We start from the raw sequence: 24,394 nt of genomic DNA on the forward strand, positions 1-24,394 counted from the left end.
AATAGACATAAACGTAGTCAGACTGTGCGAAAAATGTATTCTCTGGTATCCCCAATCTCAGGAACTCAGCAATGGAGTAATCCAAAACAGTTAAGCTTTAGTGGGACTGCAAGAGCTCAAAGAATATCTGTTTCCTTACACGCGTCATGTATGTTTTAGATTTTTTTAAAGTGCGTGTGTGTGTGTTTTCTATATAGTATAACTAACTTTGGTTAGAATGTAAAGTTTCAATTTATTACATTTTACTGTGTGCGGTGAAATTGAATTTGCGACAAAGGAAACAGAATGAAAGTCGTTTTGATATTATTGGCAATATTGCATGCCACGTCATACGCAACTACTAACGCTCTAGTATGTAATGAGGGTTTCAACGCATCATTGGGAGGAATTCCACTTTATCACTGGTCTGAACGAAACTGTACGAGTTCTAGCAAATGCTTTGGACAAGATTTAAAAACCAGGATTTCCGCACTTGGAAATGTGGAGTTGAGATATGGCGCGTGTATTACAAGTTCTTATGCCAACCTGCTGAATTGTGAAGATATGTTTGGACCAGAAAGTACCGTTGACCCTTCTCAGCTATTAAATTTGGTTCCAGACATTGAGAAACGCTTCACTGATTTATATCTGGATTTTGTTTATGGAGGAATAAATGAATTCACAAAATTATTGTCAAGAGGGGAGAATATAGATGAATTTGTATCGGGTTTTGTCAAGTTTATGGAATACATTGGTTTCAACATGACCAAGTTTAAGCCTTTACAACCATCTTTGGGCAAATTGATTACTGCGCTTTTCAATGCGTCGGATAGAGTAACAATGAATTCAACAGCATATGATTTTTTCATTAAATTAAGCAATCTTGACACGGACAACGCGAGATTTTCTCGTAACATTTTCAAGTTTATGGAGAATTTTTTCCCTAAAGAATACTACATATTGGTAAAAAAAGATATTATTGTAAAAAATTCCGTCGAGAAAGTTCCAGGACTATTAGAATCAATGTTCCCAACTAACTCAAATCTATCATTATGGTATTATGTGATTTTTGATGTTTTAGGAAACATTAACATCACCCATCCAAAGAAAAGTGTAGCAGATTTCATATCGATCATAAGATCAGCCTACAATATTCCTGAAGAAGTGACAAAAGTCATAGATCCAGTATTAAACGCTTTACCAGATTTATTTCATCAATTGTCTTATCCAAATTCCACTTCTCTCATCACTTGGTATCTTGACTTGTTGGAAGCCTACACTCAAAGGAATAATGCGACCGAAGCTTTGGGGGTAGCACTTACAAATTTCATCATCAAAGCCGCTCATTGGACAATACCGTATGAACTTAAAACTACACTAGAGTGGATGCCAGGTTTTTTCTATGAATATGTTCCATCGGATAAATTGCTTCTAGAAAACACGTATCGCAAAATAGAAAACGGGCTCAAATCATTCAACTTCAGTAATCTGGATGACACAGCTAAACCTACAAAATTGAGTAACTTTGTCCTGAGCTTTGCACGAGTTATAGGAAATGGCTTCTTTAATACATCAAGGGAACGTGCATATGTTATTAACTTATCAGCAATGTTTTATGACATATTTTCCAATTATACGACTCAGTTAGATGATTTCTTTCAAATTCTCACTGATGGATTTCAGCATTTTCCGAATTTTGATGCCGGGAAAATTATTTCAAATTTAACTATCGCAATGGGTGGACAAATTCCTCAAGAAGTTCAGCCATTTCTGGATAATCTACAATTTGTCATAAATAAGACTTTCTTCGAAAAATCTATCAATGCAACAAATATAGTCAAATCTTACAGTACGTTCATCAAAGCATATACAAAATCTTTTCCTGATTCCGAATTTCCTTCTATTTTTCAAAATCTTATCGACAGTCTGGTGAACATTTTATTGCCAATCCAATCTCAGTCGAATCATGAGTACATGAAAATTCTTACTTTGAGGGTGTTATACTTCACGATAGACGTAGATTTTGCGTTGTTTAAAATTTACAACATTAGCATTTCGATTTCCAAAACCACATCTGCTAGTTCACAGAGCCATGGATTGTACCTTCGTTTAATGTCGGTAATAGACGCGAATGACGTTAAGCAACTCGCCAAAGAAATCCTTGAATGGAGTTATAATTTTAGTTCAACAGCACCTAGCCTCACTTCATTTGTCGATGCAACCCGCCCCTCTATCAGTGCTATAATATCGAAATTTACCAAAACCGTCATTGGAGATTTTCGGAGTATATTTTCTCCCGATATTTGTAAATTTGGTGTCTGTAACTCCGATTTGTGTAACACTCACACATACATTGACGAGCAAAATGAGTTTATCAAACCCACGCAGCCAACTACAACAACAAGTTTACAATCTACAACAGTACTCGTCACAAAAAGTAAGAAAAGTCATGTTCTAATTGACAGGTAATTCAATGTTGAATGTGAACATCTTTGTTAATTGATGCTATACAATTAATCTTTTTTTAATGTGATAGTATTATGTCGCTAATTTTTCAGAGTTCATATTAATCCACTTGACCCAATTATATAGTTTAAATATAATACAAAGTTGTTTTTAGCTTCACCGTGTACATATAAAGCTATCATATTTATACCTAACACGTTTATCGTTTTAGGAATAATTTTATCGAAATATTAACGATTTAAGATGAAATTTTTTTTCAGGTCCTCAGTTGAAATCATACTGCTTTCAAACGACTATTCAATCCTTGAATTATTCTACAATGGTATACACTTTTCCAACTACTGAAGGAAATACACCGTCCCGTTCTCTAGAGACTTGTGCAAATTCTAGTGAGTGTAATAATTTTAAACTCAATATTCTAGATCCAGACATCAATGAAAAAATTAAAAATGATTTAGACCAGGTCGTCCCACCAAGTATTCTAGAACATTTAAATATCTTTTATGGTCAGTTAGTGGTGACATAACAGTGAATACTATAGAGTGATAGACAATTGATAATTCTGATTAAATAATATTCTAAGATTACTCCGCTACCGTAAAATGCATCGCCACAAATAGAAGTTCATCGGGTTCGTTCGACATCAAGACATTAGAAGAGTACGCCTGCGAAGTTGACGTAAACAGTCTAATTGAAACGGTAAGGCAGCCTATTCGTGCCAGTTTCGATTGCTATTGATTTTATTTTATTAAACTTAGTCTAGACCTATATATTTCATTTATTTTCTGATCAATTCATAAGTTTTATCCACAAAGATAAGTAAATGATAAAATCTTAGAATTTATGATTGGGTTTAGTATTTCAGTAGGAATATTCGCATTATGTATTCATATCGGGTCGGATGTATTTATACCATTGTTCGTAACATATCTAATTATATGTTGAGTCACTCACCGATTAAGTAAATTAGGTTCCATTATCATTTGAAATATTATTATTCCCATTTCTCCTGTTCATTTGTTACAGATTCCAATGCAATTCATCTTTCCCATATTAAATTTGCTTTAGCGTAAAATAAATAAAACTATTCTTTAATGTTTGACACTGATGTAAGGCTAAAATGCCGGGCCTCACATCTGCTCGTCTGGAGTCAACTATGGGCGAACTCAGTTCTCTATCTTCGAAACAAACAAGCAAAAGTATCAAAGAAACAATTCAAGTCCTGGATGTCTTGAAGGAAGCTACGAAGAATGACAACATTAATGTACGTGTCATAAAACAATGAAATAGCAAATGACCCCTCTCACTAAACAGAATTATGCGAAGAGAAAAATATTTCCGTTATATTTATTCTTGTTATTAATATTGATCGATTTTTAACAGGATTAAACTTCTCAAAAAGATTATTTATACTTTCTATCGCTGTGTAATATTTATCAAAATCCCTAATTTTTGGGATAACTACAACACATTGAGTAGTATGAATATGATAGTAATTTTATTAACAATGACAGATATTTTGTGCTTCAATGTACGTAAATTGAGACGCAGTGGTATACGAATTCTCGACCTTTTCATATAAGACGAGGATTAGCGACCTTACGCGGAAGTAATTTGCATGAAGTAGAAACAGGATTGACTCTCGAAATTTGAAACGTATCTAATACTTATGTTTTGGCAGTAGACGATTAATAGTAAGCGAATTTGAAAAGGAAGTGAATCACCATTCTCCATAACCACCACTTGCTGTAGTTTTGTTTTTTCTTCGGAATGATTGTATCATTGAATCATTTATCTAATCTGTTGTTTTCTCGTTTCACTGCGGGAGTGAATTACTCCCACTTCCTATGAATCATATATTCTATAAATCATGGAAGATATTAAATCATAAAATTACTATGTAAATATCTGTGAACATTTTATATTGCTAAGTAGGTAAACTGTTTTACAAATTCCAAATAATACCCAACTTAGTCCTAATTCAAATAAATACACGAGAAATGTAATCTCAATATTTAAGTTTTTATCACAATTTTGTTGAAAAACGGATTTATGTTGTCAACGTCAATGCAATATTCAGATTACTGAAGAAGCTATGGTGTCCTTATTATGGATCATGGATGATATACACAGTACCGTGGAACACCAAAAACCCGGTGATCAATTTGAGGTTTTGCAAAATGAAAAACTGTTGCTTTTGGGAACGTTGGAAGTTTATGGCTCAAATCTAGTACTAGTTGATGAAGTGTTTACAAAAATGTCAGAAACTAATCTGTTTCAGGTAATTCAAATGCATCGTTATTCAGTGTCGTTTTATTCCTTGTTCCATTCTTTAACTAAGATTTTGTTTGCATTGCAGGCTCAAAAGATCAACTTTTTAACTGATAACCCAATTGTCTTTCATGGTACAATATCAAACAACGGCACCTTCCAACCAAGTGCCAAATCCTTCATTCCAAAATCTGCTATACCAAACGGTGTGGAAAAGAAAAATGCAGTGTTTTATTTGCACAAAGACGCTACGCTGTTTCCAACTCCGTCTAAAGATAATATAAAAGTTAATCAAGTAAGACCATCAATATTCTTTCTTTTCGGACACGAAATGTACACATATTTGGTGGTCAAGCGAAGTCGTGAAGAAACTGCAGTGCCGGAGCTTTACTGTGGAAGATTTCTTAGCCAGACTGCTTGGATTTGGCTTTTGTGTCTATATATTTGAGCATTGATCTAATGTTTCCTATTCATTTTTTTTTTATCTAAGAAAGGCCATAAAAATTGTGTTTATCACGTCACAGTTGTTTTATGTATTATTTAATTTGTTCAGGATAACTCACCATTTTCACTACTAGCAATTTATAATTTAGGTACTGAGTTCACAAATTTCAAAATCAACACTTAGAGATTTAAAGGAACCTGTTATGCACTCATTCACTCTGCCTTTGAGGAATTTTAGATCCAAGAAGGTGAGATGATTTGATATCTTCATCCACAGCTAATAATGCAAGTCGTGTCGCGAAATTTTCCTCTGAGAAGGTTCTCCTCGCTTCGTTTTATTTATATACTATATGTCGAACCGCTTGATTTGATTTTGACTCGGAATGATAAACATGAAAAATGAAACATGAAAGTAAACTAATGGATATGTCGATTTTAATGTTTCATAAAAACTTTTATATATTCAGTCTTACGCAGCGCGATATTTCACCAATAATATTACTTTTTTATTTTATTCACTCATAACTTCCAGTTAAGTTGGATTAAAGAATAAATATGACTACTTACCGTGAAAACATAACTTTGATTTTCTTTTAGAATTTCATCACGCAAAGATGCTCTTATTTGAATCTTTCGACAGGCGATTGGGAGTTTAATGGTTGCAAAACAATAATTATAAATTCAAATATTACATCTTGCACTTGTGATCATATGACGAACTTTGCAGTACTCGTGGTAAGATTTACTTCAGATATAAGTGTATATCAGTATATAGTGTAAAGGTATAGGTATGCAAATGATCGGTGTTAATTGAAAATAGACATTTTGTGTAATAACACGCATGGAGTTTAGAAATCATGACATTGGCAAAATACAAAAAAAAAAAAATTGATAGATGAAACGTAGAACTATTACTTTACTGCAATTATAGCTCAAATCAATTGTTCATATCTCTTTCAGCACACAAGTCCCAAAACGATTTTCATATTTATTTCAGCAAACACACGATGTGATGTCTAGCTATGCAATTCAAATTGTCGGATATATCGGCTGTTCCTGCTCAAGTGTTGCTTTAATTCTAGTACTGATTATATATCTGGGTTTCCAGTAAGTCTACGCTGACCATCCATGTAATGTTATAACAGACTGTTGTTTTTCTAAACTGAGAAACTACGAAATATTTCAGATTATACAAAATTTAAATGATAAATGGTCATTTTGATTTCATCGTTTTGCATTTTTAGGTTTTGGCGCCACAGCACTTTTTATTATTATTAAAGTGTTGAAATGTATTAAAACAAATTTATTTTGAAAATCAAACAAGGATTTAATCAAGTATCGCCAACATTTGTCTCTTCAGCAACGCTGACATTTTACTTTAATGTAAAATTATGCAGGAAATTGTGTGCATGGATTCTAATAACTGTATTTGTATTATCATCATCTTTATTAGAAAGAAAATGTCTGACGATAATCATGATCGTATAGTAAACCTTTCTTAAACAACAATCATTACATTACTTGCTGGCCAAAAATTTGCGAGTTTTTATCATAGAAGTCCAAAACATTTTTCAGGGGTCCGTCCGATTTTTGATTCACGAAAAGAAATATTCATTCGAAGAAATAACAGAGCATGTTGTGTTTGGACTAGACTGTTGTATATTTGTGTTAAATAAAATGCATATGCATTTTTATATTCATAATATTAATTATGCCATGTTTCAGGAAACTTCGCAGCAATCAAGTCAATCAAATTTTAATTCATCTCAGCGCTTGCCTGCTTGTTGGATATTTGACCTTTCTCATTGGTGTAGAACGACCACGTGACTATATTTCTTGCATGGCTGTCGGTGCCATTTTACAATTTTCATTTTTATCAGCATGGGGATGGATGTTTTCTGAATGTGTAACAATGTACAAGTGAGTTTCTTAATTTGGTTAACGATATACGAGCTTTGAAATGGCCAGATATGCATGCACATATTAGCAAACAGATTTTTCCCGTTTCACAAAAGCAACAACCTTCTCAACCCTTGTTTGTGCATTTGTTCTTTGGCATGAAGATAATTTGCTAATAATCACGAATCTCATAATTACATTCCCATCAGAATATAATTATTAAGTTATATCACTACTTCAATTTGAAAGATACTTATTGTAAAGTAAAATGGCCAATGAAGAATACTGAAAAATCAAACAACCATTTCTCTAAACCTACAATTTTGTGCTTTTTGTTTAGAAAACTTGTGACAGTATTTAATAATATGTCCAAAAATTACGTCATCAAAACAGCAGCTATTGTTTACATCGTGGCGTTCATCATAACTATGGCAACTTCAATAATAGCATATGTTATTGGAGATTCTGAACAGTACGAAGACTGGGAATTGGATACCGATAACGGTAAGTTAGTGACGTTTGTGAATTGTTTACTCTTTACAAATATAATGAAATTTGAGGAGTTGTATTTGTGACTAATTTGAAGTAATTTAGATCAGTGTTAAGAAAATAAATTGCCGTTTATTTTTACATCTGCGCATCTACGCACGCATCTACGTTCAGATGTGGAGACCTTTTGTTGGCAGATTTGACAAGAGTGCACCATATCCTTGTTATCAATGCCAAGTATCGTATATATAAATATATATGTATACGATTACGTCTTGGTTTAGATAAGAAATATTTTAAATATGTTTTTGTCCTTCTTTTTACGTGTAGATCCTTTGTTCTATCCATCCTACTACGTCAGTGATCGTCTGTGTTGGTTGCATGGGTATTCTCTGTACTTTGGTTTCCTGACTCCTGTTGCCTTCGCTTTTGTTGCAAATTTATTTGGATTTATCAGAATCCTACGAGTGTTGGCAAAACCTAATCCTAAGGTATAAGCGATTTAAAATATTCATTAATAGAATTCTAAAAAACGAAAACTTTTTTATGATTATTGACTTATTGTTCAGATTCGTTCCACAAAGGTTGAGAAAGATATGAAAGATCACGCACTACGAATATTGACAGTTTCTATTTTACTGGGTGTCACATGGGTTTTCGCTATTCCAATGACGATGACAGATGACGAAACGCTCAATGAAATATTTAGTTGGCTGTTTTCAATCGCGAACGCATTCCAGGTAAATATTGAATATATACATAAAAATATATCGGCTTTTTATATTGAAAAAATATATGTTAGTGGTAATTTGTCGAAGTTTTAAACGATGAATTATTAAAATGTAATTTCAGGGCGTCTTTATCTTCGTACTGTTCTGCGTCAGACGTGAAGACGTTCGCCAAATGTGGATGGAGATACTCCCTTGTACCGGTCAAAGTTCATCAGATTATTCTCAATCATTACATACCGTGTCTATATCGACATCTCATGGTAAGTTTAGTTAGTCCACGATTACTACACTACTTTAGAATTATATATAAGATGTTTTTCCATAATACCTGATATTTTGTCATATTTAATCTCAAAGTCGCAATTACTGTTGATATAAATTTGCATTAAAATAAAATAAGCAGCTATCGCAAATATCACGCCCATTGTCACTTTTACAGTGTGATGTAACAGTCAGTAACTATCTTCTTTCAATACTCGCCGTCCACTTCCTATTCAATTTTTTTTCTTCCATTTTGTAAACCAAATGAGATTTTTTATCTGACCAAACAAGGGATTTTACCAAGGAATTTTATCGAAATAACTTTATCGAAACTTTTTCCTTTTATTGTATAGGAACTTCGCAGAAAACTGACTTGACATCAATGGTGGAAGAACCAAATACTGTTGAGGAAAAGGAGCATGGCTCAATCGTGTAACAATCAAAAGGAATTTTTTTCATGGAGTTAGATTCCCATATACTTGTTATATACCCCAAAATAAACTGCACTGTATAAAGCTTTATTTTATACTTATTGTTAAATATGCATGACTATCTATTAAATCGTGCAACAGACAATGCTCAGATAAATCCGTAGACAATGTTATAAACAAATAGCCAACTACACTGTAATAATGAAGGGTAGTTTATACCGAAATCGGCCTCGCATTTTCAGACTTATCCGTGGCAAAGACTGTAAATTTCATAAAGATTAATCCTTTGGAAACTTACCTAATATTAAGATTTGATACTGTTATATTATGTTTATTTTCTTTTACAAATATATATTACCAGAATTATAATTACAATCGACGGTATATATGAATTTTTAAATTGTATTCTTTTACTGGCAAACTGTTAAATAATGAGAATGTTGTAATATTTAGGTTTGATTAAACCACAGAGTCTTTTCGCACCCAAAATATATTAGGTGTCTTATTGCACTTTTTATTCGATTTGTGATTCTATGCATATTTTGTATGAACGACGTATTTTTTCTATTATTCCGTAGACTTTTGATGTCATAGCTTGTCAGGGAGCTTATATGACTTTCTCCAAAGTAAGCTATTAGGCCGCCATACAGGTTGATTTATTTCAAAAAACTGTTAACAATTTATTATGTTGGGTATTGCTAATTGTGTGTGGGTTTCAGTGAAATAACAAGAGACAAAAAAATACTATGGACCTCTATAGATAATATAGTTTTTGCTTCGTTTTATTTCTTATATTTTTATCTGTATTAGTTGTAGTGATATCGTGATAAACTTTGTGAAAATGCAACATTTATTCAAACTATTGGCCTTCGTTGACATTGTATATAAAGCAACTGGATTATAATCAAATGCAATTGGGTGTGTGTATTTTTCAATATCAATTTTTAAGGCTGTCGGAAATGAATGCAATTTCCAGATCAATAATAATTGCTACTATTTCCGTAGTGCGTGCAACTAAATCTGTAAACTGCATTTTGATGTTCGGATACGTATTTGCGGTTCCCATGGCTTGATATGTTGAGAATACGCTGTGTGATGTATAGCGTTTAGAATTTCTCATTTCCAATGAAGTAGTATTCAGCAGCTTATGAATACGAAAACTTTTTATCCATAAATGTTGATAATAATATATGGAACAGGCTTGAGGGAATCTTGAGAATATGCATAGAGGAAAAAACAGAAGCTTATTTTGTTAGATAATTTTATTCCCACACATCGTGCTATTACTTATTAAATTTTGATAAAAATCGTTTTATATTGAATTTTGTAAAAATAATATAGGACCATCAAGAGATAGAATAGAAAATTTAGATTGAGTACAATTCGTTTTCCCGGTGCAGTTACTTACAATAAATACATCGTTCGTACGCGCGACGGTTTAGTGCAGGGGCGCACAACCTTTAATACCAGGGAAGTGCCAGATACAATTAATGTGTCACAAAAATTTTGGTTACTGATCCTACGACGTTCGTTGTCCCGCTGGTACAAATTAGCTATTAGGTAATGTAACGTCATAGCCATAGATAATAAAATGGACTCAGCTATGGACTCAGCTATGAGCTTTGCAACACAAAAGGATTGGAATTACTCTCACGTGCCAGATCAAACCAAGATTTAAAGTTGGCACTTCTCCGCGGGCCACACAATTTCTGCTTGTGCCAACATTTGGGTCCCCTGGCCGCAGGTTGCACACCCCTGGTTCAGTGGGTTATGCGTTGAAGCTAAATATGTTGGCGCCACAAGCTTTTGATCTCGTGACAATATTTTGTAATAAATTGGGCAAGTATTGCTAAACGAATGAGCTTGCCGTCCTTAATTACCAGTATAGTATTTTCTTACTTTTGATTAACTACTTGTCTAGTCTGGAGCCATTTTCAAAATGAATGTGCGACAACATTCCGCACAAATTACATCTATATGTTAATTAGCAGTGACCAATATCAGTTAAAATTTTGAGAGCTTGAATCTCTTTATAATGCGAGAAATTCAGCATAATACAGTATACGTGGTTGGGTATAAAGTATGGATTTTGTACTTCCTGACTTCATGGTATAGCCATAATTAGTTGTAGATTGTGGCCTAGATTGTATTTTAAGATGAATGATAACAGTAATATTATTGCATTTCCGCGCGTTTCCGGTGCAGTTTCCTCATTATACTATGAAACCCCGTTATCTGCTATTAACCGTTCTCTAACTGACTTTGGAATCTTACCTATGGTATTATACACTGTACTTTTTGTACTGTTCTCCAAGTCAATTTATATCAAATCAATTATATATATTTATATAAAAATAAAGTCCACATGTTTTTCGATATTTTTTGAGGAATTCTACCTCAAATATTCATAATAGGAAAATTAACGAAAATTAAAAGTTAACGGACAGGTGTGCAAAACTCGCTGTGGTTTATTAGCAATTAATTTTTAATAAAAGAAAGTACATTAACCATTCTTTAATGATACATGTGTGGTCCTAATCCTTAATGCACGTGTAATTGATAATTCATAAGAATTAGCAAAAAAAATGAAACTTTTCTGAAATGGAAAACCGAACACACAAATTGCTACACATTCCAATGGGTAAATATATCTTCATATTATGCTAGTGCATGCATGCTAGTGAAAATGCATGTTGGCTTATGTCATTTATGAGAAGTCATGATTCAAAATAGCACTCCTGAAGGATAAAATTTATTTATCAATATTAATATGAATTACAAAAACTGTCGACATTTTCGCACGAGAATTTGTTACTTTATTGTACTAATTGATTGTTATGCAATTAATAAAAGTTAATTTAGTTACGGTATATTATTATTTTTGAATACTTTTTTAGATATTTGAACTGTATTGTGTAGCCAAGAATGTATGCAAAATTTTGTATATCCGTCCGTCGAGTGGGTTCTGTCTGCTTCATGCTTCTGTGCATAAAACTGATGGCGAATGATTTCTTGTCAAATCGGGTCAACAGGATAAATGTGATTAAAGTACACAATATCATTTCTAAGCGTAAAACGGGTACTTTAATACTATATATGTTTTCTTCTTGCATATTCATGTTACTATTTCTTCGAAAACTATTTTTATTCGTATCTAGTTTATTTTTGACGCGCCAGGTGACAGACTACTCTAACGTAAAATGAGTTTCTGCGTTCAAATATAGTGGGGTATGCGAGCATGTTTAAATAAAATATTAGATCATGTGATTTTCGTAATGAAAAGGTCGTAAGTTTGAGGTTCCCCTCTTTCTATGCTTGATATATTACACACATCGTCATTATCAAGCATCTCTCTTTCCGTATAATGGTGTGACTTGTTGTAAATTCAAATGCATGGCTATTGCAAATGTTGTTCCATGCTTTTTTCTTTAAGACAACTTTTTTTCGAAATGATGCTTAAATTCTACAATTTCAGATAACAGGAATATCAAATCTACCTACGTTATTCTTAATAAGAATATTCCACGTGATGATACGTATAGCAGATACGAGACTATAACATCTTCTCCATCAATCACACACAAAATATCGCCAGATGATGCCAATTATGAGGATATGCCAGGACTTCGAAGTATGGATGAAGCTCTCGATCTTCCTCCACTATTGCTTTCCGCTAGTGGGCAACAAACAGCTCCAACAATTGAATATTCTCAAAGAAGGGATCATGATTCAATTATTTCACACAATGATACTTGCAATTCGCAAAAATCTGCTCAACAGAATGATGTGTTTCTAGTTTTAGCAATACGTTCTGTCTGTGAGTCAACTGATAGGAGAAAAGCCATTAGAATGACTTGGGGTAATACGACATACAGCACAAAAGTACTGGGTGTGCGTATCGAAATAGTATTTTTGTTAGGAAAATGTAAAACTGATAAAGCGCAAAATCTTCTTTTTGGAGAAGATAGCATTTATTCAGATATACTTCAATGGAATTTCGATGATGCTTTTAACACACTAACTCGGAAAGATTGTCTTTTTATGCAATGGTTTGTGAAACATTGTCGACATATTCCTTATGTTTTCAAAGGTGATGATGATATTTTAGTTAACCTTCCAAATATTCTTCAATATTTAGTGACTTTACCTGCAGAAAAAAGGAATGAACTCTTCGTTGGATCAAAATTAGAATACAGTCCAAGAATTACCAATCCAAATTCCAAATATTATGTGAGTTCTAATTTATATTCCGGAGAATATTATCCTCCATACGTATCAGGAGGTGGATTTCTTCTTAGTGGCAATTTGACTTTTAAATTTTTTTTGCAATCACTAAAAACTCGTATTATTCCGATGGATGATGCGTTCATGGGAATAATGGCAAAGACATTGGGCGTCACACCAGAAGATGACAGAGGTTTCAAAAATTGGGGCCTGAAAATCCTAGACTCTTGTCGACTTGCCAAAATAAAAACATATCACAAAGTTTCTCCACGGCAAATGTTATTGACGTGGAAAGCATTAATTCAAGTTGATTTATCACAATGCGGATCTGACTCAGATGACGTTTATGTTGATAGAATGTGAAGATAGAAATTCTAACATGCAAACCGAAGTAGACGGAATAGCCAAATAGACGAAAAAAAACGATTCATGCCAAAATACATTCGATATTTTTTGTTCATGTAACAGAACAACTTGCAATAACAACAAAAACAAAATGCAATCAAAGAAAATTAAATTGAATTTTACTAAAACGTTTCCGTCAGCGATTTACTAAGCATGAGTTATAACCAATTTGAATAAAATTAACTAATGTGTGTTAAGTTCATTTGACCGTTATTTAAAGTGTACACATATTATTTTAAATTACACAGATTATTCAATGTAACGGCTATTTATTTATTTGGTTCAATGAAGCAAATTTAACAGTAATTTCAATTATGTTTTTAGGAGGAAATGTTTATCTACCATGGGTGTATGCCAAATAAAAGTTTAATGCACAGAGTATATAATATTTTGCAGAAGTAAGTAACAAAAGGCCATAATTGTGTTTTTGTTTATGTAGTTGGAAATAAGTGATGTTAGCAGGCTGGTTTTAAATGATCAATTTAAAGTTTTGTTCTATAAAAAAACTAGTATGGGTAAATGGTTGAACACCACCATATTTTTGAATAAACGTTTTATTTGTTGGTTACTCCAATATGCACCAAGCGAAATCAAATGTTTTTTCTCGTAAATGAATATGCTTGCTTTTTTGTTAATGGCAACAGCTGTTGTGGATCGACTTCATATTATTTTTATATGTGTGAAAGTAAACAAGGATATCAGGAATTCCTGGGATAGAAATGATATGAGAATCAACATTTTATATTCAAACGTGAAGAGAATATTCGATTAAACTATATATCCACGCGTTAACCTTATAACGAGTATGCGCCATTTTATGGTGTGTCAAGAATAAAATCCTATATACTAGATTAACGATGTAAATTTTTCGATGATCTCACCTTACAACTCTACGCCTGTTTGTTGAGCTAATTCAATATTGCTTCCTATTAAGATACGCTCACTAAAACGCTAGAACTAAATTATTTCCACTGAATTGTGCACTTAATAGTCATCCAGTTCTGTATTTTATTCACTAAAGTAAATGAAACGATTGAACTCCGAAATGAAAAATAAATAAATCAAATATTCCGCACTTGAAAGATAAAACAAAAATTATATATTACAAATTGCTCATGACATAAAATGGAAAGCATGATATATATTAATAAATATAAAATTATTTGCAATGTTGAGTCATATAGAGATGCCCAGGACGATTCTGGCGCAAATTTGGCTGGCTTCTGACTAAAGTTTTGGTGTTTGTGAAAAGTTCAGTTTTTAAAAATTGAGTGCACTCACAAATATGTATCTTTATAAATACATAAAGCAATTTTCAACTAATTTCTACTTAAGTAGACATAAAAAAACTGCTAACGAATTATGTTGGATAGGAAGGATGGCGTGTCTTATTGAAAACTCGATTGCCCTGGCTATAAACCGGGTCAGTACTGCATACATTGTACCGAATATAAATGTGCGAGAAGGGATTGTATGTTCATAAGTTTTGATACAGATCTTCCTTAGACTTAAAAAATTCTTACAAGCTTATGACATTTAACAGTAATGCAAGATTGAAGCAATAATATTTTCTAAACACCTTTGGATTTTTCCCATTTTCTAAAATTTGCGAAAACAAGCCTGTAGTAATAATGGTATTATAAATTAAATTACCAGAAAAGCTCAAATACCCAAAATCTTGATTATATCATTCTTTTTTTTATCGAAATATTTGTTAAATATTCATTCATTGTTGCTTTTATTAGTGTTTCGATCAAATCAAATTGCATCATGTCATGGGATGCGATGGTATTTGATTCAATGAGATCGGCATCCATTTCGGAATTCCATCACTTTAAAATCGACGAAGATTATTTTTTGTAACAAATAAAAAACATTCTTCAATTTTCTCAGGACTGTGTTTTTCCTGGCTTATTCCTGTAGAAGCAACTCAGCAAACACAGTGCTGAAAACGCAAGAGATGATATCACAATGATATCTGATGTACAGGTCATATTACCCAAAAAAGGGCGGGTCGAACTTTCATTTTCTTTGTCTCCAACCTGTCTTTGCATCACGAGTCCTTTTGTTCTGATAAACAGTTTGCATTCATGTTCAAAATGTCCGTGAACAAAATTCCCATTTGTTGTTGGCACTCGATGTCGTGTTCTAACTGGAGCACAATATGAATTTCCCTCATTGACGGTGGTTATGGGCGTAGACGATGAACATATTCTTCTTGTTGCGACGAACGGTCTAATTGAAATTGTGCGACTTCCAGTTGAGGAACGGAATGCTGTGTACAACTTATCCGTTCTTTCTACTGTAGGGCATGGCTGTAATAAAACAATTCACAATTAACACAGTGTATATCGACGTCTGTGATATGAAACAGGTATGTGTTTGAAGACACCCAAATGGATTGCTTCAATAAAATTCTATCGGTTTTCAAACCACAGCACGAAAGTATGAAAATTGCTTGGTAAGAAAAAGGTTTTGTGCTGTAATAATTTTTGCTTATACTAAATTGATTGATAAAATAGTAATTATGCCTCGTGCTTCTTCCAAATATGAAATTTAAATCAAAATGACATTTTTTATCCAGGAATTGTATTAAAAACTGGGTAAAAATTTATGAACAAAATGGCGAAACTCATGGTCGCCATTTTTCTCTCGTTCCAGTTTTGGAAAATCAATTTTAAAATTGAGTTTAATTGAGAAAAAAAAAATTTATAGATTTGATTATAAATTCTAGTTAGAACAATATTTCGAATCAACAAAATGAATATGTTTTCTCTTTTATTTGACGTCCTGATTTCAGTGTTTTTTTACTGAGGAATTGCGGATTCTACCAGTGATTATCTGTGTCATGTGCCTGACAATGGCGCAATTTTGACAGTCATTTGTTTTTTAATATATATCTAATACTGATGAGGCGCATTGAAGTGAGAAGTTAAGTATTATATATACTCCAGTAAGACTTTATACCAACTGCTGCTTTGTTGTGAACTCTATAAATAAAATATCACAAAAAAACTATTTCAAATTTTATACGTCCAAACTTACGTCAATTCCAAATGCTTGACGAGAATATTCAAATCGTGGAATTTTTTCGTCGACATCGTCAGTTTCGTTCTTATTTCCTGCTATGGATCTTCGATTTTGTTGATGAAGTAGATTTGGTTTACTTCGTAATAAATTAATCCATCGGTTTCTGTCTTGTTCATTGGAAATTTCTGGCTCTTGAGAAGGGATTTTTTCGGGTAATGTACTTCCAAAATTTTCAGAGCCAAAATCATCTTTTGCTTTCTCTTTTGGAAATTGCGATGGTGCTGGATAAACCAAGTCCATACTTGCAACAATCACAGCTATTTTGAAATAAATAGCAACATTCATTTTTATATTACAAATTTATGGTATTTTATTGGGCAGAATGACAGTGTATCTGGAAATTGAAGAAATTGGTAACGTAAAAATTAATAATGTACATCATAAGAAAGCTTTTCAATCTAGAATTACCTTGTTGGAGATACAATATAAACCGTTTATGTTGTATTGATCAACGATCAAAGTTTTAAAAAAATGGTCTACGGCAACCTCGAAGGTAATCCGACCTAGTACCTGATTATCTGAAAGTGCATTTTAAACCCAAATTTTGTGGCCGCCTCAAACCTTATTCAGGAATTTAATTTTTGCAAGCTATCCATAATCGCGTTTTGTTGCTAAATATAGCACAGAACAATACACTCTTTTCGAATTTCACAGCTACTAGTAAAAAGTAAGAACATATTCACCCAATATACACAATAAATAATATTGTTGTACGACTACTTGTAATACATTCATAATTCGATCTTATCAAAGATAAATGCCAGACAGTTTGGGCAAATATTATAATAGTCTACAATTACTGAGATATTCAAGTCAAAAGCTAGTAAAAACTCGTTTACGGAGATTACATAGACAAAGCCACGATCAAAACAATGTCCCGTCATTAACGCCGTATTTCGCATTGTCACGCTAAAACCCTAGGCCTAGTCCCTCCTAACCTTATACCTGTGGTACTTGAGTGTCATGGCTAGGCCTAGTCTATCACATTGTTTTGCAGTTTAATAATTTAGATGAGATAATTAGATTGGATAAATATATTTTCATGCCAATATCCAAATAGGAGGCCTCGTGAGCAATATATCATTTCTGGTCTAAAAAACTGTTTCCCTTTTTATAGTAATAATATTGTTGTACATTGTCGTGTTTGTAAGACTGATAAAAATAAAATAAAATAGACTGCATTTTGATATAACGTTCACTTTGCAGAAACGTACGCTCCCATGTACAAATAATTTAAAGTGTCATAATAGGTTCGAGCTTATTTCTAGCGTCACGCCTGACTGCTGTCTAAATATCAGGTATCACCATTTTAACATTTCTGAAATTACCCTTTGCCCTGGATCTAAATTTTCAACCTCATAGATGTCACGACGTAAACTCATTAAAATCGATAGAGTTTACCATATTTCATAGTAACAAGATGATATGCATGAAACAATTTTGCTATTATTTATTATAGATTTGATCTAATGATGGTCGTAATACTTCAAGTTGGAGGCGGTCACTGAAAAGTTAAAATTCACAAAAATCCTAATTGAGATTAATGCTTTATAGACGAATCTGAAATTATTTTCAAAATCTCTTCCAATTGTAGTTCTGACATTATTTTTTGAAATTTCCAACTTTGCCTACTATACCTATATCTACTTCCAATAACTTTTATCCTCTAACGTTAAACGAAACGTCTTAAATCAAGTGCTTAGTAAAATGGCAGAGCCTGTCAAATTTATATATTTTCCATCGCGGGTGATGCAAACTAGTTTTATTTTCACTTCAATAAAAAGGGGATATTGCTTTTCTCGGGTAAATCGCTTTCGCGAAAAAAGTACAAACCCGTTCGGGGGATAGTACCACGCGGTATAGATTTCATCAAAAAAAAAGTAGAACAGTGGGATTAGAAAAAATGTAGAAGAACTGGAAAATTTGTTCTGCTCTTCTATAATGTCATTACAATATGATTCGCCGTTACAAAATTCAGAAAATTGATTACCAAAAGTGTGGAATATACTAATTTTTCATTATAAAATGTGGGACGGTGGGATTAGAAAAACATGTAGAAGAACTGGAAAAAATTTTCTGCTCTTCTATGGTGTCATAACAATATGATTCGCCGTTACAAAATTCAGAAAATTTATCACTAAAAGTGTGGAATATACTAATTTTTCATTATAAAATCAGTTATTACATTTTTGAGATTGCTATATATAATGAGCTGAATGACTTAGCGTTTTGTAGGTCATTAGTATATTCCTCGACCATTTGAAAACCAATAAAATGCAGTGCATGCATATTGATTCATATTAGAGCTGGATATATGAGTCTGCAAATTTTTTATGTTTTTTCAAATTACTCTGCGGTCGACACACTGGAATGGTGGCTAGTTTATTTCCTTCGCCGCAAATTTAACGGAAAAAATATATAGTCAGTTTAATTTAGAAACTCAATTTTTTGTAATTCACTCATCATTTTTGTAATTTCGACCTGTAATATTTCCCAAACAATATCTACTAACACCTCTCTCCAATATGTATATCTCTTTTCTACCAATCTAAGCTATTGCGTTTGCGATTGACAACTTTCTTTGAAAAAATATAAATCAAAAATAGAGAATACACCCTTTGAGAGTACTGTGTTATTTTGCTATTTCTTTAAATCAACAAGTATTCATAATAGGTTTATTGCGGTTCACTCTATCTATACCTGATACATAATATACTGCATACGAAGTAACAGATATTTTATCCTTAGTTGGTAACAATTTTTATTCCATTGTTAAAGATGTCATCTCTTGGTCACTACATATGTAGCCTATGTTCTAATTATTGCTGACGCAGATATTTTTAGTTCGCTTCAAATTGAATGCACATTTACCAATAACAGTCCATCTTGTTTAAATTAATGTCGTAATTTATTAAAAATGTTTTTATAATTATTTTGCGTGAGTAATATATTTGGACTCTAGTATTGTTTTCTTGATTTTGATAAACATTTATAGTACATATTCTAGAAATACAGGACAATATGATTTTTTTTAGTTCAAAGACACATTTGGCATCTGTATTCATTATACGGGAATATTTTTGCTACTGGGTTGTGCCATTATGTAATGTTTTTGTAATGTGAGGTATGTAATAATAGCAATTTGAAACAGAATTCGGGAAAACACTGAAAATTTCCTTTTTATATTTATGATAAATCAAAACTTTTTGAAATAATTTTTTATAACTGATGCAAGCGTTAATAATAAGACGTTTACTATCAAACAGTAGAAGTTATTTCAATATTCCATCCGCTACGGGACAAAATTGGTAGAGTTGATGTAACTTGAAGAGAAATCAGTGTCAAAATTATATAAAAGTATAATTGTATAATGATATGGTGGTATAATTTCATATCTGTGTCTATCCAAATTTTATAAAATTTTTAAATGCGTTATATTATTAGAAATAGCATTTCTGTTCGACTCAAAATTGCAAAATTTGCAATCATTATAGAATGTTTCTATTCCATTTTTGTTCATTAAAAAAGAGACTATGAATAAAATTTAAATATTGCTAGTAAAAAAAAAATTGTTTTTTCAAAATCAACTTCTGAACAACGCAATATTTTTATGTCAAGCATTTATATTACATGCTCATTTATAAAACATGTTCAAAGAAATAGTATAAAGGTTAACAATGTTTGGATAGGTGACAAAGTGAATTGATGCATAGATTATGGAATTTACAATTTTTATACCATAATATGAACCATAATATGAAACTCACAATTACCTCTCACTCAAATGTGCCTGCGCTATTCCGGTAAATGGGTTCAAAATACAATAAATTAAAATTAATTAACATATTCATCGTCGTCATCAATTTTATTCATTAAATGCTACAAAATAGATACGCGAGAATGATAATCTCCAAACTTAGTGGAAAATATTTCGGTTTCATTTGTTTCGTCTCTGGTAACATGCTGTTGCTTAGTCATAGATGAGGATGTAAATAAGGAAGTAGACGCACGGGAAAATACATGTTCGTTTCTCAAGGCCATTTTCGACATTTTTTTTTATATTAAAGTGAAGTAGACTTAAACATACTTGACGTCTATGAAAATAGCTTTCCTTTCGGGACTTTGTTTTCGATTCGCCAGCAAAAATAATATTTTTATTGATAACATATGATATTACTAAATGAAATTATTGTAGGGAAATGTTGAAGTAAATTCGTAACAATGTGTATAATGTATATTAAAGTTTAGAAATTACTTTTGGTTCTTATTTACCAATGAAGTATTTTTCAGCAATATTATTAATTATGGGGATTTTCTTGAAAAACATAAGTAGAATGAAATTTTTCACTGAACACACGTCACAATAGTGGCAAATATTTTGTCGATTCATAGTATGGAAAAGACCTTTTGGTTGACGTGTGTGATACATTCATATATTGTGGCATCAAGACCTTATTATTAGCTGAATCTGAATTTGAATTTTTTTACAATAATTGAAATCGTTAGCACTTTGTATAATATTCAAAATAGTTTGTGAAACATTACAAGTTTAAAAAGTTAGATTCTCAACCATTTTGTCATGGTAACTAATCAAATCAAAAAGTTGCGAATACTGGCCTGTTGAAAAATATACACATATATATATATATATATATGTTTAATGATTTTTTTTGTCTTAATTTTTGCAAGGCTGTTCTGCATTTTGTAATATGGTTGTGTAAACTGTCAATAAAAATCCGAAATTAATTTGGTAGTTTCGTTCTGAGTTGTTTTCGCACAAAAACGAAACAATATACACTATAGTTGTTCCTTGGAAAAGTTCGCTTTTAGATTCCCAATCGTATCAAAGTCATGGGAGTTGGGTAATCGATATGCTAGGAACAAAGTTGGGTTGGGGCCAGTTGAAGATGATATGAAGGAGTCCGTCTACTTTATCCATGCTGGAAGTAAATGAAAAGTAAATATAGGAAACGGTACCCTACATCCACAATCCTGGGACGATACTCGATAACCCTCTAGGTACATCGTTTCCTCACCAGATTGTGGAACATAGCGTATTATACGTAATAGGTTATGTATAATAATATAAGGTTCAATAATTCTAGTTCCAGTACAAATGGAATACTTGATTTATTTTGTCTAGTTATTATTTATTTCATATAAATTTTTGTGTTTATATTTGTAAGTTTATCAATCATCATAGCAAAAATTTGTTTTACCTAACTTGAGCGTTATTATTTATCCTAGATTTCGTTTTTCATTAAATTTGATTGATGACAACACAAATCAACCAACAGCCAATTGCGGTCGACGAAAATATCTTGAATGAAATTTTCTGATTCAATCGGCAGTTTTTACTAAAACATCGGGATTCGGAATTTTTAAATGTTGTTTTACATTCAAAATTTATTTTGTGTGGCAAAAGGATGACATGCGAATTACCTAAGCCTATTATATGATTTTGATATTTCTAGATTCGTATATGGATTCAGCCAACAGGTTGGTTACTTGAGTCAACGCTAGCGTAAAAGCTTAAAAGATCGTAACATTATTCTAAAAGCCTAGCCTTTAAATGAACTCAGTTTGTAAAAATCGGTGTCAAATATTGGTTTCAAATATTTAAAGCGCTTATCGGGAATCAATATCCTACCATGAGTCTCCGTATCAAGTGTGGAAATTATATATAGTTTCTCTCACAATCCCGTTTAAAGCGATAGGTAAAGGAAAATAATATTAAAGTATAAATAAAATTAATAACTAAATCATCCACTGCGAAAATACGGAATCTAAAATATTTCAACAGAACAAGGTGTTCCATCAATAATATATATCGTATCGTGTAAATAGAATAATATATTTTGAATTAAGGCTGATGATCACTATTGAAAATCCTGTAAAATTTGTGGGAATTCTCGGACACTTTCTCAATGTACTCAATCGAAACAACTGCGCTATTTAACATGTATTTGTCAACACACAGTTTGGTGATCCATCGGTGGATTGGATGTCTTTATTTTAAGAGCAGTGTTGGATAGGCGTTAAATTATAAATCGTTTCAATTACAAATTACAGTCCCAATTACAATTGAGATGATGTTAATATAAAAACTTGATGGGGGTATTTTTTGAAAATTGATACTTTATTTCACTTTCTAGATACTGTATCTCACAATATACCACGTAAATCCATTCTCATTGATAATCGCTCGCGTCCGCACCATTTTGGGTCCGAAATAATTCACTGATTTTGTTATCTTGCCATTAAAAGAAAACGAATAAAGTACTTTAATGTGGTGTTGGTGTCGCTTTACACTTAAATTCAGAGATTGGGATTAACGCCATAAAACGTCAACAAGCCTATATAACTCGTGCTGATTAAATAAAGATTTCTTCCAATTGTTTCAATTTATTACCGCGAGACCCGACTATATTAATTAATTGAAATATTTATCAAAACATTGACTTGTATAAAATGGCATCTTTCGGACGTTTAAAGTGTGGTTGTTGATAAAATTTGTGGAACCAAACACGTCTTGTGGCAATATTGCATTTGCACATGCCTTGGTTGACGGTACGTAACATACATATCAAAATTCTTTGACATGGCGTAACAAGTCTATAAATAGCTCATGGAGACACAGACATTTTGAACCGAAATTACCGTAATACGCCGTATGTTCATATCTTGAAATAAGATACAATAGAGAATGCGTTGCCACTCAAGCGTACGGGATACAAACGGGAAAATTTTCTAACGTATGGGGTGATGTTTACAAGGTGTTACGTCCAATTTCAAATATGTACAACGCAATTTCAGCTGCTAGAGTAAGAGATAGAATATTTCATGATAAATTCCCCATTACAAATTATTTCGAATGCCATACCATGGAAATATCTAATTTTATTAGTATACACGCCAAGTCTGATGGTGACGGTTTTTATGAGGAATTTTTTAAAGATAAATTGCTCGAAGCAAGGTTACACGCTCTCAGATGTGAAGAACGTATCTTCAATCGGAATTACGTGCGACTACTGAGGGAAACTTAATAGATTAAAGGTGATGTAATACACGCCAGCAATAAAACTAAAAACGATAGGATATTATCATGTCGATTTGCCGTCGCATTTACCATCTTGCCAAATGATCTAATCTGATTACGATTGTAACGGATTTATGTTCAATGTGTTCGAAAATTGGTTTTGCAGTGTAGTTACCGTGTTTTAATTTTTCATAAAAATTTTATTTACAATCTATTAATTGTTATGCTATGTCGCCAATTATATAATGATCTTTACAATAAATAATAATCTTTTACTTGCTAATTGTTGATTGTGCGCAAAGTAAGCTTACATTTACAATGCAACAATTATGGTCTATACTTTCACATAACTTGGTGCCACTCGGACTCGAATATATATTACAGAAAAATTTGAAACTTGCATCCAAAATAATGCATTTTGTTTAGTTGTGCGTAGCAAGTGAAAGTATAAATTTAGGGGAAATCTGGCAAAAGAAATTTTGCTGCGGAATGTAACTGCAATCGTATCTAATCAAGTGGTTATGTTGTGTCTAGATGGAAAGTCCGGAACTTTTTAATTCCAGTTAACCTAAATAGTCTATTATTCAAAGACTTGATGAAAAAAATTTAAAACGATAATTTGTGATATTTAAAAAATCTCCCCCAAACTTTTGAAAGCAGCTTAA

At 32.2% G+C, this 24,394-nt stretch overlaps 3 protein-coding genes across 4 annotated transcripts; 2 read left to right on the top strand and 1 right to left on the bottom strand.

Moving 5' to 3' along the window:
- Positions 1-206: 206 nt before the first annotated feature.
- Positions 207-10,239, top strand: LOC120338317 (uncharacterized). Its single transcript, XM_039406295.2, has 15 exons — positions 207-2,416; positions 2,706-2,834; positions 3,029-3,144; positions 3,560-3,709; positions 4,526-4,726; positions 4,805-5,011; positions 5,310-5,408; positions 5,758-5,895; positions 6,158-6,267; positions 6,886-7,080; positions 7,400-7,563; positions 7,879-8,039; positions 8,118-8,288; positions 8,401-8,539; positions 8,894-10,239. The coding sequence occupies exons 1-15, from the start codon at positions 286-288 to the stop codon at positions 8,974-8,976; spliced, it is 4,194 nt and encodes a 1,397-aa protein (XP_039262229.2). The 5' UTR covers positions 207-285; the 3' UTR covers positions 8,977-10,239.
- Positions 10,240-11,467: 1,228 nt separating this feature from the next.
- On the top strand, positions 11,468-14,757 carry LOC120337562 (beta-1,3-galactosyltransferase 1-like). 2 transcript variants are annotated; one of them, XM_039405392.2, is made up of 4 exons: positions 11,468-11,612; positions 11,869-12,050; positions 12,447-13,201; positions 13,925-14,757. In XM_039405392.2, the coding sequence occupies exons 2-4, from the start codon at positions 11,897-11,899 to the stop codon at positions 14,000-14,002; spliced, it is 987 nt and encodes a 328-aa protein (XP_039261326.2). In that variant the 5' UTR covers positions 11,468-11,612; positions 11,869-11,896; the 3' UTR covers positions 14,003-14,757. The 2 variants fall into 2 exon arrangements, with proteins under 2 accessions (XP_039261326.2, XP_039261325.2); XM_039405391.2 differs by having other exon boundaries at positions 12,447-14,757.
- Positions 14,758-15,127: 370 nt separating this feature from the next.
- On the bottom strand, positions 15,128-17,020 carry LOC144428353 (uncharacterized). Its single transcript, XM_078117469.1, has 2 exons — positions 16,646-17,020; positions 15,128-15,915 (listed from the first exon to the last, which is right to left on the bottom strand). The coding sequence occupies exons 1-2, from the start codon at positions 16,973-16,975 to the stop codon at positions 15,490-15,492; spliced, it is 756 nt and encodes a 251-aa protein (XP_077973595.1). The 5' UTR covers positions 16,976-17,020; the 3' UTR covers positions 15,128-15,489.
- Between the last annotated feature and the right edge of the window lie 7,374 nt (positions 17,021-24,394).

This window comes from Styela clava, chromosome 10 (genome assembly GCF_964204865.1).
Source record: "Styela clava chromosome 10, kaStyClav1.hap1.2, whole genome shotgun sequence".
Classification (NCBI taxonomy): domain Eukaryota; kingdom Metazoa; phylum Chordata; class Ascidiacea; order Stolidobranchia; family Styelidae; genus Styela; species Styela clava.

What these genes read in the sequence shown, in the direction of transcription:
- LOC120338317 (XM_039406295.2), top strand. Translation starts at nt 286, where the DNA reads ATGAAAGTCGTTTTGATATTATTGGCAATATTGCATGCCACGTCATAC. An exon ending in AACAGTACTCGTCACAAAAA is followed by an intron (nt 2,417 to 2,705) that starts GTAAGAAAAGTC and finishes ATTTTTTTTCAG; the next exon opens with GTCCTCAGTTGAAATCATAC. An exon ending in CGAACTTTGCAGTACTCGTG is followed by an intron (nt 5,896 to 6,157) that starts GTAAGATTTACT and finishes TATTTATTTCAG; the next exon opens with CAAACACACGATGTGATGTC.
- LOC120337562 (XM_039405391.2), top strand. Translation starts at nt 11,897, where the DNA reads ATGTATGCAAAATTTTGTATATCCGTCCGTCGAGTGGGTTCTGTCTGC. An exon ending in CATTTCTAAGCGTAAAACGG is followed by an intron (nt 12,051 to 12,446) that starts GTACTTTAATAC and finishes CTACAATTTCAG; the next exon opens with ATAACAGGAATATCAAATCT.
- LOC144428353 (XM_078117469.1), bottom strand. Translation starts at nt 16,975, where the DNA reads ATGAATGTTGCTATTTATTTCAAAATAGCTGTGATTGTTGCAAGTATG. An exon ending in GTCAAGCATTTGGAATTGAC is followed by an intron (nt 15,916 to 16,645) that starts GTAAGTTTGGAC and finishes GTTTTATTACAG; the next exon opens with CCATGCCCTACAGTAGAAAG.